This window comes from Schistocerca cancellata, chromosome 8 (assembly GCF_023864275.1).
Source record: "Schistocerca cancellata isolate TAMUIC-IGC-003103 chromosome 8, iqSchCanc2.1, whole genome shotgun sequence".
NCBI lineage: Eukaryota > Metazoa > Arthropoda > Insecta > Orthoptera > Acrididae > Schistocerca > Schistocerca cancellata.
Genome location: NC_064633.1, coordinates 414,132,842 through 414,147,950, shown reverse-complemented (window position 1 = coordinate 414,147,950; position 15,109 = coordinate 414,132,842). Strand labels below are relative to the sequence as shown.

The following is a 15,109-nucleotide window of genomic DNA, read 5'->3' as shown; positions in this document are numbered from 1 at the left end:
TACTCTCTCCATTGCCAAAAATTGAATTGCTCCTCGTTATTCCTGCTTACTCGCCTGCATGTTGAGTAGTGGACATATCTGTGTAACCACCCTCTCTTCAGGGTGGCAACACTGAACGGTGCGCACGCGCCAGTCTATCGATAGATGGTGCCACCATACCCACAGTTACATGGTGCCACCTTAAGTGTAAGGCAAAGGTAGACACACTGATCAGGTTTCATTTGAATGAACCTCATAGTTTCCCCATAACAAATTAAGTACCCTCTCACAATACGTGCGGACAAAATTATCGATGATCAATATCCTCAAATCCACAGAAGGCAGATGGAAGAGATGAAACTATTTGTAACTGCAGTGAGGGGAGAGAGGGAATTTTGTATTAAATTCTTTACATATCTCTGGACTATACATTGTGTTGATTATATGATACAAGGTGAAAAGGTCTACTGGATAAACAAATGCAGTACGAATTATTTCTTTATTTCACAGTACTTTAACTTCAGAGTCCTCTTTGCTATACACTGGAGAGCCAAAGAAATTTCTACACCTGCCTAATATTGTGTAAGGCCCCCATGAGCATGCAGAAGTGTTGCAACATGACATGGCATGGACTCGACTGATGTCTAAAGTAGTGCTGGAGGGAAATGTCACCACGAGTCCTGCAGGGCTGTCCATAAATCTGTAAGAGTATGAGAGGGCGGAGAGCTCTTCTGAACAGCACATTGCAAGGCATCCCAGATACGCTCAAAAATTTTCATGTCAGGGGAGTTTGGTGGCCTGTGGATGTGTTGAAACTCAGAAGAGTGTTCCTGGAGCCACTCTGTAGCAATTCTGGACGTGTGGGGTGTTGAATTGTCATGCTAGAATTTCCTAAGTCCGTCGGAATACACACTGGACATGAATGCATGTAGGTGATTAGACAGGATGCTTACGTACGTGTCCCACTCAGAGTTGTATCTAGACATATCAGAGGTCCAATATAATTCCAACCGCACATGCACCACACCACTTCAGAAGCTCCACCAGCTTGAACAATCCCTTGCTGACATGCTGGGTCAATGGATTCATGAGGTAGTCTCCATACCCAGACATGTCCATCTGCTCGACACAATTTGAAATGAGACTCAATGTTGTTTCGTTGAATGGTTCACACACTGAGGCTTGTTGATGGTCAAGCACTGAAATCTGCAGCAATTTTCAGAAGGGTTGCACTTCTGCCACGCTCAAAGATTCTCTTCAGGCGTTGATCCCGTTCTTGCACGATCTTTCTCTGGCTGCAGTATGTCGGAGATTTTAATGTTTTACCGGGTTCCTGATATTCACTGTATGCTCGTGAAACGGTCATATGGGAAAATCCCCACTTCATCGCTACCTTGGAGATGCATATCTCTTCGCTGACTGTAACACCAAGTTCAAACTTGCTTAAATCTTGGTAACCTGCCATTGTAACAGCAGTAACTGATCTAACAACTGTGCCAGACACTTGTTGTCTATAAAGACATTGCCAACCGCAGTGCCATATTCGGCCAGTTTTTATATATATATATATATATATATATATATATATATATATATATATATATATATATATATATATATATATATATATATATATATATATACCTAAAAACAAAGATGATGTGACTTACCAAATGAAAGTGCTGGCAGGTCGACAGACACACATACGAACAACACAAACATACACACAAAATTCAAGCTTTCGCAACAAACTGTTGCCTCATCAGGAAAGAGGGAAGGAGAGGGAAAGACGAAAGGATGTGGGTTTTAAGGGAGAGGGTAAGGAGTCATTCCAGTCCCGGGAGCGGAAAGACTTACCTTAGGGGGAAAAAAGGACGGGTATACACTCGCACACACACACATATCCATCCACACATATACAGACACAAGCAGACATATTTACAGACCCGTTAAAGGACGGAGAAATTCGGGAAAATTTCGAGAAAATTTCGAAAAAACGTATTAAAGGAGTGGTGTTGTGGTGAAAGATTACGAAAATGGGGCTAACAATTGTACAAATAATGACGTTAAAACCTGTGGGGAGCGGCTAAAATGATCAGTGATGTGCGAAAAACGGAAGTGGAAATAAAGCTAAAGTTATTAGAACTAGCCGAAATGGTTGTTAAAAGCGTGAAAGCAGCTGTTATTGAACTAGAAACGGTGGATTTTATAGCAGCGGTAGTGTTGAAAGCGGAAAATAAAATTTTTTTGGTTATGGTTGGGAAGTGGGTTACGTATTGTTGAGCATATATAGGCGGGATAAAATTGTATAGTAGATTACGGTAAAAGGGGAAGGTGAATACAAAGTGAAACTACTGGTAAAAACAGAAAGAGAAAATAAAGAGAAAAAAGAGAAATAAGACGACAGGAAAGATTTCGAAATGCAAAGGCAACAATAACAAACGTAATTGTTGGGTTCAAATTAATGATATGGTTATAATAGAAGGAAACATTCCACGAAGGAAAAATATACCTAAAAACAAAGATGATGTGACTTACCAAATGAAAGTGCTGGCAGGTCGACAGACACACATACGAACAACACAAACATACACACAAAATTCAAGCTTTCGCAACAAACTGTTGCCTCATCAGGAAAGAGGGAAGGAGAGGGAAAGACGAAAGGATGTGGGTTTTAAGGGAGAGGGTAAGGAGTCATTCCAGTCCCGGGAGCGGAAAGACTTACCTTAGGGGGAAAAAAGGACGGGTATACACTCGCACACACACACATATCCATCCACACATATACAGACACAAGCAGACATATTTTGGTCTGTAAATATGTCTGCTTATGTCTGTATATGTGTGGATGGATATGTGTGTGTGTGTGCGAGTGTATACCCGTCCTTTTTTCCCCCTAAGGTAAGTCTTTCCGCTCCCGGGACTGGAATGACTCCTTACCCTCTCCCTTAAAACCCACATCCTTTCGTCTTTCCCTCTCCTTCCCTCTTTCCTGATGAGGCAACAGTTTGTTGCGAAAGCTTGAATTTTGTGTGTATGTTTGTGTTGTTCGTATGTGTGTCTGTCGACCTGCCAGCACTTTCATTTGGTAAGTCACATCATCTTTGTTTTTAGGTATATTTTTCCTTCGTGGAATGTTTCCTTCTATTATAACCATATATATATATATATATATATATATATATATATATATATATATATATATATATATATCCCCCCTAGGGTGGGTCTTTCTGCTCCCATGATTGGAGTGGCTCCTTGCCCTCTCCCTTAGAACCCACATCCTTTCGTCTTTCCCTCTCCTTCCCTCTTTCCTGATGAGGCAACAGTTTGTTGCGAAAGCTTGAATTTTGTGTGTATGTTTGTGTTCGTATGTGTGTCTGTCGACCTGCCAGCACTTTCATTTGGTAGTCACATCATCTTTGTTTTTAGGTATATTTTTCCCTCGTGGAATGTTTTCTTCTATATATATATATATATATATATATATATATATATATATATATATATATATATATATATATATGTCTGCTTGTGTCTGTGTATGTGTGGATGGATATGTGTGTGTGTGCGCGAGTGTATACCTGTCCTTTTTTCCCCCCTAAGGTAAGTCTTTCCGCTCCCGGGATTGGAATGACTCCTTACCCTCTCCCTTAAAACCCATATCCTTTTGTCTTTCCTTCTCCTTCCCTCTTTCCTGACGAGGCAACCGTTGGTTGCGAAAGCTAGAATTTTGTGTGTATGTTTGTGTGTCTATCGACCTGCCAGCGCTTTTGTTTGGTAAGTCTCATCATCTTTCTTTTTAAATATATTTTTCCCACGTGGAATGTTTCCCTCTATTATATATATATATATATATATATATATATATATATATATATATATATATATATATAAAACAAAGATGATGTGACTTACCAAATGAAAGTGCTGGCAGGTCGACAGACACACAAACGAACACAAACATACACACAAAATTCAAGCTTTCGCAACAAACTGTTGCCTCATCAGGAAAGAGGGAAGGAGAGGGAAAGACGAAAGGATGTGGGTTTTAAGGGAGAGGGTAAGGAGTCATTCCAGTCCCGGGAGCGGAAAGACTTACCTTAGGGGGAAAAAAGGACGGGTACATACTCGCACACACACACATATCCATCCTCATATACACAGACACAAGCAGACATATATATATATATATATATATATATATATATATATATATATGGTTATAATAGAAGGAAACATTCCATGCAGGAAAAATATACCTAAAAACAAAGATGATGTGACTTACCAAATGAAAGTGCTGGCAGGTCAACAGACACACAAACAAACACAAACATACACACAAAATTCAAGCTTTCGCAACAAACTGTTGCCTCATCAGGAAAGAGGGACAGACATATATGTCTGCTTGTGTCTGTAGATGTGTGGATGGATATGTGTGTGTGTGCGAGTGTATACCCGTCCTTTTTTCCCCCATAAGGTAAGTCTTTCCGCTCCCGGGACTGGAATGACTCCTTACCCTCTCCCTTAAAACCCACATCCTTTCGTCTTTCCCTCTCCTTCCCTCTTTCCTGATGAGGCAACAGTTTGTTGCGAAAGCTTGAATTTTGTGTGTATGTTTGTGTGTCTGTCGACCTGCCAGCACTTTCATTTGGTAAGTCACATCATCTTTGTTTTTAGGTATATATATATATAGTTAGGTTAGGTTACATCTGTATTTGAATGCGCATGCCTACACCAGTTTCTTTGGCACTTCAGTGTATGTATGTTAAACAGCATAGGAATAGTTTACAAAATCATCATCTCCTCTACCAACGTATTTATTGAGTCACTCCTTATCTTCCAACGAATCTCCTGTCTATGAGTGTTCATAAAAGCAATTATGAATGTAAATGAATAATTCATATAATATGGCAATCTAAAAAAGTACATATGATGTAAATAGTGAAGTGTAGCCAAAATCAGGCATTCCAGTATCTAATAATACATAATTTCCACATAAATATTTTTCTGTTACATAAGAAATAAACAAAACATTAAACATGTACACCGTACCTTCTCAAAGGCAACTTCATTTTATCCTCTTCGGCTTGCAGTCGCAGTTTTTTTGCTCTTTTCATTAGGGTCTCTTTGGTACAAGGCAAGGATGTGGCCAAATGGCTATAAACCTGATGTCTAATATTGCAAGGAAGCTGCTGGCATTTGTACTCCAAGCTTTAACAAAGAAAGTTACTTACTTTAAAACTGTTATAATAAACTTTATGAAATAATAGCAACACAAGCTGAAGAAAAAGGCTCAGAAAAGGCAACAAATAATATCAGGTGATCATGACAAACTGGTAAAATGGGCATTTTAGGAAGGATATCATTCTGCCCCTGAGTACTAATTTCAGTGTTGTGTGAGGTTCCGATCAGCCAATGGTTATCTTCAGGCAGAAGGCACATTTTCTAAGGTATGATAAAAGGTTCCTGTTGCAATGGGAATGTTACATCACTGTTTATAGCCTGTGCATTTTGTCTGACGAACACTGGATGGTTAAAACTGCTTATGGCATTATGAAATCCTCATGTGGCAATGTTGAATGTGGCAGTGTTGAATCAAATACAAAGGGTAAAAGAACAAAAAGGGGCACTCCTACCCAATGAATCAACAACATCGTTTGTGTCGTAGTATGAACAGTAACTGCATAATTTATCTCCATGTCTAACCACAATCATCATTTAATAGATCTACATAGTCAATAAAATGGGTAAAAATGTCTGCTCTTTACAGCGGCAACTAGGCTACCAGCTTTCTTCATCAAGGGTTATCAGCTATGGTGACAGAAGTACTTTCCAATGGTCCTTCACAGGACCTAGTCAGTGACTTGCCAACATACATGAAACTACAACGTGTATTTTAAGAATAACATTTTCTCAGGTACTATTTTGTTGACCATCTGGCTTCAGGTATAACTCAGCCACATTCACAAGTGTGACAAATTGCCTTTTGGCTTTTGTATTGAGATCTTCGGTTGACGGTTGTTTAATGATTTTGTATAGCCGGCATTCCCACAAATTCACCCTGCATTGCTGATGTGGACTGGATTCAAGTTTGCAACCACAGGTTATATGTACAGCCCATGCTAACATTCACAAGGGGCATTTTGCTGGTCATTTTTGCTGTAGCTCCTCCACTGTTACTTGCAATGGTTGTTTGTTGCAGCACAGGAATCTAGCCTATTTGTCTTGAGAACGTCTCCTTTTTCCTTAAAACTTTTGTTTGTCTTAAGAATTCCAATGGCTTCCCTGAACAAACGGCCACAATATCCAGAATGTGCATGTTGGTGAATTTTGTTACGTAACTGGTCTTGCATAACTCATGCTCTGACATAGTTGATTTCTCATTCCACCACAGACTTTTCCACCTGTACACAGTATATTGTATGCTCCTAACATTGCATGAGGATTCCATTTGTCTTTCCCCCAACTGAGACACACACTGATCTCAGTCAGTTGCATGTAACCTTCAAGCTGTGTTTGCACACTATATGGCCACAAAAAGAATGTGGATTTGACTCTCATAGTATCAGTGGTGGGAAGAGAATGGAAGGGTGGGTGACCTGTTGTGTTGTAGGTAAGAGCATCCAGTTTCAGTAGCAATGGCGCAATGGACCATACCTCATCACGTTTTTGCTGTTGGACATTTCTTCATATCAATACTTGATGGCAACACAATACAGCATTGGACTACCTCTTTTCGCGCAACTGCATCAGTCACAAAGCAGACGTTGTCTGGTCATCCTTGCACGGTGTGAATGCAGGAAAATGTCGATAGAGTACAAGCCACGTTCTTCAAAGTCCTCGACACTCCACAAAGAGCAATGCTACAACTCTGGGTTTGTCTCGTCACTCACTGCAGTGCATCCTGAATGATGAGTTACATTGTCATCCTTACAAAATTATGATCGCGCAGAAGATTCACGGCCATGATTACGATGAACAGAGACAGTTTTGTTAGAGAATGCTTGATGTTCTAGCTACTGCTGCTGTTGCTTATGATGATGAGAGATGAAGTGCACTTTCACTTAGACGGTTACGTGAACAAACAAAACTGTCTGTATTGAGCAGTAGGCAACCCACAAGAAGTGTATCAAAAACCACTGCAAAGTGCAAAAGTGACACTGTAGTGTGAAGTGTTCAATGTGGTAATTACTGGGCCTCTCTCTCTTTTTAAGGAGGCATTATCTGTGTATGCCGCATGTTATGTTGCAATACTACACAATTTCGTGTGGTCACAACTGGACACTATAGGGATGAACATGGCAGACACATGGCTCCAACAGGATGGAGCAACAGCCACACGGCTAATGATTCCGTTGCAGCTGTCAGAGAAATGCTTCCCCAACACGTGATCTTCTGTTTCAGCGATGTCCACTGGCCAGCACAATCGGCAAACTTGTCATTTTGCGACTTCTTCTTATGGGGTTACCTAAAAAGTAAAGTGTACTGCAACAAACTTCATACACTCAATCACCTGAAAGTTCCAATAGATCAAGAAATTGCTGCTGTTTTACATGACATGTTGACAGTTTTACATGACATGTTGACAAAAGTGATGACAATTTTCAAAGAAAGACTTAATGTGTATTCATGAAAAAGGCCGCTATCTGCCTGATGTTCTATATAAAAATTCATACATCAGATGCATTACCAATTGTAGTGATGTGAGTACATTTTGTATGTGATCAAAACAAAGCCAATTATACACTACTGGCCATTAAAATTGCTACACCCCGAAGATAACGTGCTACAGACAGGAAATTTAACCGACAGGAAGAAGATGCTGTGATATACAAATGATTAGCTTTTCAGAGCATTCACACAAGGTTGACGCCGGTGGCGACACCTACAACGTGCTGACATGAGGAAAGTTTCCTACCGATTTCTCATACACAAACAGCAGCTGACCAGCGTTGCCTGATGAAAAGTTGTTGTGATGCCTCGTGTAAGGAGGAGAAATGCGTACCATCACGTTTCCGACTTTGATAAAGGTCGGATTGCAGCCTATCGTGATTGCGGTTTATCGTATCGCGACATTGCTGCTAGTGTTGGTCGAGATCCAATGACTGTTAGCACAATATTGAATCGGTGGGTTCAGGAAATACGGAATGCCGTGCTGGATCCCAATGGCCTCATATCACTAGCAGTCGCGATGACAGGCATCTTATCTGCATGGCTGTAACGGATCGTGCAGTCACGTCTCAATCCCTGAGTCAACAGACGGGGACGTTTGGAAGACAACAACCATCTGCACGAACAGTTCAACAACATTTGCAGCAGCATGGGCTATCAGCTCGGAGACCATGGCTGCAGTTACCCTTGATGCTGCATCACAGATGGGAGCGCCTGCGATGGTGTACTGAACCACGAACCTGGATGCACATATGGCAAAAGGTCATTTTTTCGGATGAATTCAGGTTCTGTTTACAGCATCATGATGGCCGCATCCGTGTTTGGTGACATCACGGTGAACGCACATTGGAAGCGTGTATTCGTCATCGCCATACTGGCGTATCACTGGGCGTGATGGTATGGGGTGTCATTGGTTACACGTCTCTGTCAGCTCGTTTGCATTGACGGCTCTTTGAACATTGGACATTACATTTCAGATGTGTTATGACCCGTGGCTCTACCCTTCATTTGATCCCTGCGAAACCCTACATTTCAGCAGGATAATGCACGACCGCATGTTGCAGGTCCTGTACGGGCCTCTCTGGATACAGAAAATGTTCGACTGCTGCTCTGGCCAGCACATTCTCCAGATCTCTCACCAACTGAAAACGTCTGGTCAATGGTGGCCGAGCAACTGGCTCATCACAATACGCCAGTCACTACTCTTGATGAGCTGTGGTATCGTGTTGAAGCTGCATGGACAGCTGTACCTGTACACGCCATCCAAGCTCTGTTTGACTCAATGCCCAGGCATATCAAGGCCGTTACTAGGCCAGAGGTGGTTGTTCTGGGTACTGATTTCTCAGGATCTATGCACCCAAATTTTGTGAAAATGTAATCACATGTCAGTTGTAGTATAATGTATTAGTCGAATGAATACCCGTTTATCATCTGCATTTCTTCTTGGTGTAGCAATTTTAATGGCCAGTAGTCTACTTGTTAGAAAGCCATGTATTCTTTTTGCTCCACCCTTTATTTGGTAGACTAGCTGCACACAACATTTCTTCTGCTGACACGTCACTTTGCCGGTTGGTAATTTTCATGACACTAATTATAACAGGTGGAGTACCTACTGTTACTCAGGACATGTTCCAGGTGTTGCATTTTGCATTAAAGGTGCTGCTGCACACGTCTTGCGTGCATTACAAGCATATTGGTCATGCCTCTTTCCTGGCTCAGGTGACGATTTGAACGTTTGTGCAGGTATCAGTCAAACTGTGCTGGCATTTGATACATGCTGTTGCCCAGGCTCTCACTAGTCCTCATGATCAGTAAACTTCAAAAGGATAACTTTGATGAGGTGAGTCAAGGACAGCATGGGCAACATGTGGTCTTGCATTACACTGTTTAAAGGTAATGTCGTGGAGACCCCTAGTACGACTGGGCACATCCACAGGCCTCAGTACATCAAAAATGTAATGCCTGCTGTCCAGAAGTTCTAGCTATCCAAACCAGAGTTGATAGTGTTGTGTTTCCAGTAGTACCCCATATCACCATGCCAAATACTTTGCTCGTATGGCAATGATGAATCCAATCTGGCTGCACTCTTTCTCCTCAAAGCCTCAATGCTTGGAAACATCATGATATTGTATGCCAAACTTGGACTCACCTGAAAAGATGACTTGGTGTCATGTCTATGTTCACTGTTGTTGAGTGGACCACTGTTGGTGCACACCTCTCTCTCTTGCTGCTGATGTGGTGAGAAACCCCAACATGAATTATGGTGCTCCTGATGTCACTACACTTTGCACTTTCCATGTGGATATCTGCCTTGCTATGTTCAAGCCCATTTCCTGCCTCATGGTATGTGACATGGCTGTAAGATATGCATGGTCTAGCAAACAGTATGAATGTCCTCTTAGGGATTAAACATGTTGGGTTGTTGAGAACGTATATGGCTTCTAGTATGGCCCCCCTCAACCCTTCAATTCCACATTAATATTATGGTCATAGGATAAAGAGCAATCCAAACAGCAACAGAGCAGAATGACAAACCACAGTCTCACTGTGTATTTCCAACACCATGTACACCTATATCTCTTTCTTCTATACAAAGTATAACATGATCTTGTGGTTTTTGCCTGCAGAATCATTCCTTACACACAATGTAAAGGATGTCTGATAAGTCACTCCCTATTTTTAAATTGTTGCAGGTGCTGTATTTATGAACCAATTTTCTTAGAAGTACTTTTGTTAGAAACAGCACTCCTTGAGATTGTGTTTAGCATAATTTTTTCTTTTGTTTCATTGAATAATGCTGCCTGTGTTGACTGTGGAAGAATAGGACAGAATAACAGTCCGTTATGAGGTGTGGGGATCTGTGGGGTGAGTGGAAAGGTTGTGGAGGACTGAAGAAGGGATCCAAGCAACACTGGGTACAAGAACAGTTAAATATTGCCATTCCAAACTACTAACAACAGAGAATGTCGTCAATGCAAAACGATCAGGAATACCATCAATTTCAGGGACAGCAGAGAATGTGGGCAGAGTTGGAGAAATATTAATGAGGAGCTCTACGAAATAACTGCATTAGCAATCTAATGAAAGTGGTCTTTCACGTTATGCAGTTGCTACAATTATTAAAAAAAGATCTCACTTTTATGCTGTTTAACACACATTATGCACAGCAATCGTTTCCTGATGACTGTGATGTAAGAATGGAGCCTGGAGAAATTTTCTTCGGCTGGAATGATGATTGGCCTGAAATTCTTGAGAACATTCTGTAGACTGATGAGGCAATTTTCCAAATTGGACGATTTGTAAACAAGAATAACTGCCATTGATGGACAGCCAAAACCCCACATGACTGTGTTGACAAAGCACAGGGGCATGCGAAGATGACGGTATGGTGCCATATCAGGTCATCCGAAGTTGTTGGTCCTTTCTTTCAGCGGACCACAATGAATTCGCGATTGGCGCGCTAGTAAAGATGAACCAAAAAAATGAAGAAGACTAAATGTGGAAATAGAGGATAGAATGTAAAATGGCCAAAACTAAAAGATGACATACCGAAATGGATTCAAGGACGCCATCAAAATGGCACAAATTACGAGGTGCATTCAAGTTCTAAGGCCACCGATTTTTTTTTCTAATTAACTACTCACCCGAAATCGATGAAACTGGCGTTACTTCTCGACGTAATCGCCCTGCAGACGTACACATTTTTCACAACGCTGACACCATGATTCCATGGTAGCGACGAAGGCTTCTTTAGGAGTCTGTTTTGACCACTGGAAAATCGCTGAGGCAATAGCAGCACGGCTGGTGAATGTGCGGCCACGGAGAGTGTCTTTCATTGTTGGAAAAACCCAAAAGTCACTAGGAGCCAGGTCAGGTGAGTAGGGAGCATGAGGAATCACTTCAAAGTTGTTATCACGAAGAAACTGTTGCGTAACGTTAGCTCGATGTGCGGGTGCGTTGTCTTGGTGAAACAGCACGCGCAGCCCTTCCCGGACGTTTTTGTTGCAGTGCAGGAAGGAATTTGTTCTTCAAAACATTTTCGTAGGATGCACCTGTTACCGTAGTGCCCTTTGGAATGCAATGGGTAAGGATTACGCCCTCGCTGTCCCAGAACATGGACACCATCATTTTTTCAGCACTGGCGGTTACCCGAAATTTTTTTGGTGGCGGTGAATCTGTGTGCTTCCATTGAGCTGACTGGCGCTTTGTTTCTGAATTGAAAAATGGCATTCACGTCTCATCCATTGTCACAACCGACGAAAAGAAAGCTCTGTTCATGCTGTCGTTGCGTGTAAACATTGCTTTGCAACATGCCACACGGGCAGCCATGTGGTCGTCCGTCAGCATTCGTGGCACCCACCTGGATAACACTTTTCGCATTTTCAGGTCGTCATGCAGGATTGTGTGCACAGAACCCACAGAAATGCCAACTCTGGAGGCGATCTGTTCAACAGTCATTCGGCGATCCCCCAAAACAATTCTCTCCACTTTCTCGATCATGTCGTCAGAGTGGCTTGTGCGAGCCCGAGGTTGTTTCGGTTTGTTGTCACAAGATGTTCTGCCTTCATTAAACTGTCGCACCCACGAACACACTTTCGACGCATCCATAACTCCATCACCACGTCTCCTTCAACTGCCGATGAATTTCAATTGGTTTCACACCACGAAAATTAAAAAAAAAAAACAACGAATGATTGCACGCTGCTCAAGTAAGGAAAACGTCGCCATTTTAAGTATTTAAAACAGTTCTCATTCTCGCCACTGACGGTAAAATTCCATCTGCCGTACAGTGCTGCCATCTATGGGATGTATTGACAATGAACGCGGCCTCATTTTAAAACAATTCGCATGTTTCTATCTCTTTCCAGTCCGGAGAAAAAAAATCGGAGGCCTTAGAACTTGAATGCACCTCGTAATACACAAATTATTCAAATAAACACTTGTAAGCTAGTGCTACATTGGAACTTAACAGACGTTAAGGATAGAGTTGGTTGGTGCTATAGTTTTATGAAGCGATCATGGACGTAGTATGTGAACCAAAACCAAAATATCTCGGAAAATGCCCCAGGAGTACGAAGAGAAAATATTATCTTTCCATTACTTTATTACTCAATATCGAAAGAAAACCAGTATGGAACTAAGCCAAATAGTGAATATGAAAGGAATTCTTCTGACATTTGATGGGCTGAGTAACAGAATTGTTGCCATGAAATGTGCTAAAACTATAATTATAAAAATAAGTGGACATGAAAAAATGCACTACACTGTCGTCCTTCACTCAATGGTTGTTTCCAAGTGCAAAAAAATGACAAAACCTTCTGAAATACTGCCAGGGGGTAGTGTTCATGTATGAAACAAGGATTGTATAGACAAGGCTGGTATGAAATTACATATTAACAGAGTTTTCTTGAAGAAAAGTTTCTACTTGTGCTAGATCAGTCTAGGAGGCATTTGAAAAATTCTGTGAAAGAGAAATTGAGACAGGGAAATAAAGAGCTTGCTATTATTCTGGGAGAGCTTACTTCACAACTGAAACAAGAATGGAACAAATGTACGATGGATGAAACCAAACATGAAACACGTATGATGGATGTAACCAAACACGAAACACTTCACAACTGAAACAAATGAAACAAGAATGGATGTCTGATGGATGTAACCAAACATGAATTCATGTCAAAGGGAACTTTAAAACAAGGTACAATCAAAGAAGTATGTCACTGGACAGAACAGCCATGGTCTAGAGTGAGGGAAGACATTATTGTTAAATCTTTTAAGTAGTATGGCATAAGTAATGCTCTCAATGACAGTGATGACCATCTTATATACGAAGAGGACAACAATGACGACAAAGAAGAGGAGGAGGAGGAGGAGGAGGTGGAGGAGAAAGCTCAGATGACTATTTTCAGGAATTGGTTTTATAAACTAAGGGCTTTTATTTTGGTCTGGATTTGCAACCTATTAACAAAAACAACAAACAAAAAATTGCTTGGAAATTAAGGTGTGTCCTATAACCCGTAAAATATGACAATGGAAAAAACCCTGAATTTCTTTGAGCAAAAATTCTCTATCACCGCAAGAAGAAAAGTACGGTAAAGCCTTTCTTCCATAATGTGATATATAGAACTGGTCAACAGGAAAGGGAAGGGTAAACTGGCTGGGCTAATAGCAGGAAATGTAAGGGGGGAGGCACTGCCATGAATGGTAATATACCAGTGGTCATAGGTGTTGGAGCAAAACCTTTTTTAAGATAGGTAGGACAGAATGAAGTCAAGTTCTGAGAGAAGTAAAGATTGAAACAAACCTTCAGTTTGAGAGAGAAATCAAACAGCATAATCCTGGCACATTGGAATAGCGAACACAAATGTTGGTTAAAAATTCACAGCAATCAGCAGAAATTTTATTTCCACCTGATTTTATCTCTGTAAATGTGAAATGCCAACTATCTTTAGTGCATCAAAATATTCGAGGGCTTAGAAGTAAAATTAATTAACTACTTATGTGCACTGATGAATTAGAGTCATCGAACCCAGTTGATATAATCTGCCTCTCTGAACATCATGTGACCACTGGTATTGATATGTTAAACCTTACAGAATTTAAGTTAGCCGCTTACTTCTGTAGACAAAATATGGAGAAAGGAGGAGTTGCGCTTCAGGAAATTTCAACCTGTTTATAAACGGTCTTGAAGATTTATCATCTCATCTCTTTAATAAAAAAAAAAAAAAAAAACACTAGTGGTTGCTGGTGATTTTAAGATAGATGTCCTGAAAAACGCTGTCAGTGAACAGTTAGAAAAACTAGTTACATTGTCATTCAGTTTAATTTCTACTGTAAATGTCCCAACTAGGATATACAAATGTTCTAAGGCTGCCATTGATAATATCTTTTTAGACAATTTTAGGCAACTAAGCCACCTTACAAAACCAGGTGTAAATGGGCTACCTGACCATGACATGCAACACCTGACATTAAATTTTGAAAATTTTCATGGTAAAACATCTATCAGAACTGAGTACAGAAGGCCAATAAAACAGTCCAAAACTGAGAAATTTAGGAGACTGCTCAAAGAAATTAATTGGATGGACGTTTACAGCACCCAAGACACAAATGGAAAATTGAAACATTCATTAATACAGTTAGCATCTTATTTGACAATTTTTCCCCCTGAAGGTATTTCAAATTAAGCAGAAGTCTAATAAGAAACCATGGATCACACAAGGGATAAAGATATCATGTGAGGCAAAAAGGAAACTATCTGATATGTAGGGACGCCTTTGATACTAGCATTATAGCTCATTACAAAAATTACTGCAAAATATTGAAGAAGGTTATCCAGAAATCTGAACACCTGCCTTATGATAAGAAGATAAATAATACATCCAGCAATAAAATAAAAACAATATGGGATATAGATAAGTCAGAGACAGGTAGGACCAGATATGAGGAGGAACAA

General features: G+C 40.7%; 1 protein-coding gene across 2 annotated transcripts in view; it reads right to left on the bottom strand.

The window, feature by feature from the left end:
* Window positions 1-15,109, bottom strand: part of LOC126095301 (ubinuclein-2) — a 381,847-nt gene that overhangs the window by 151,323 nt on the left and 215,415 nt on the right. For both annotated transcript variants that reach the window (XM_049910091.1, XM_049910092.1), the window contains one exon: window positions 5,035-5,193. In XM_049910091.1, coding sequence (XP_049766048.1) covers window positions 5,035-5,193 — 159 coding nt within the window. The remainder of the gene's footprint in view (window positions 1-5,034; window positions 5,194-15,109) is intronic.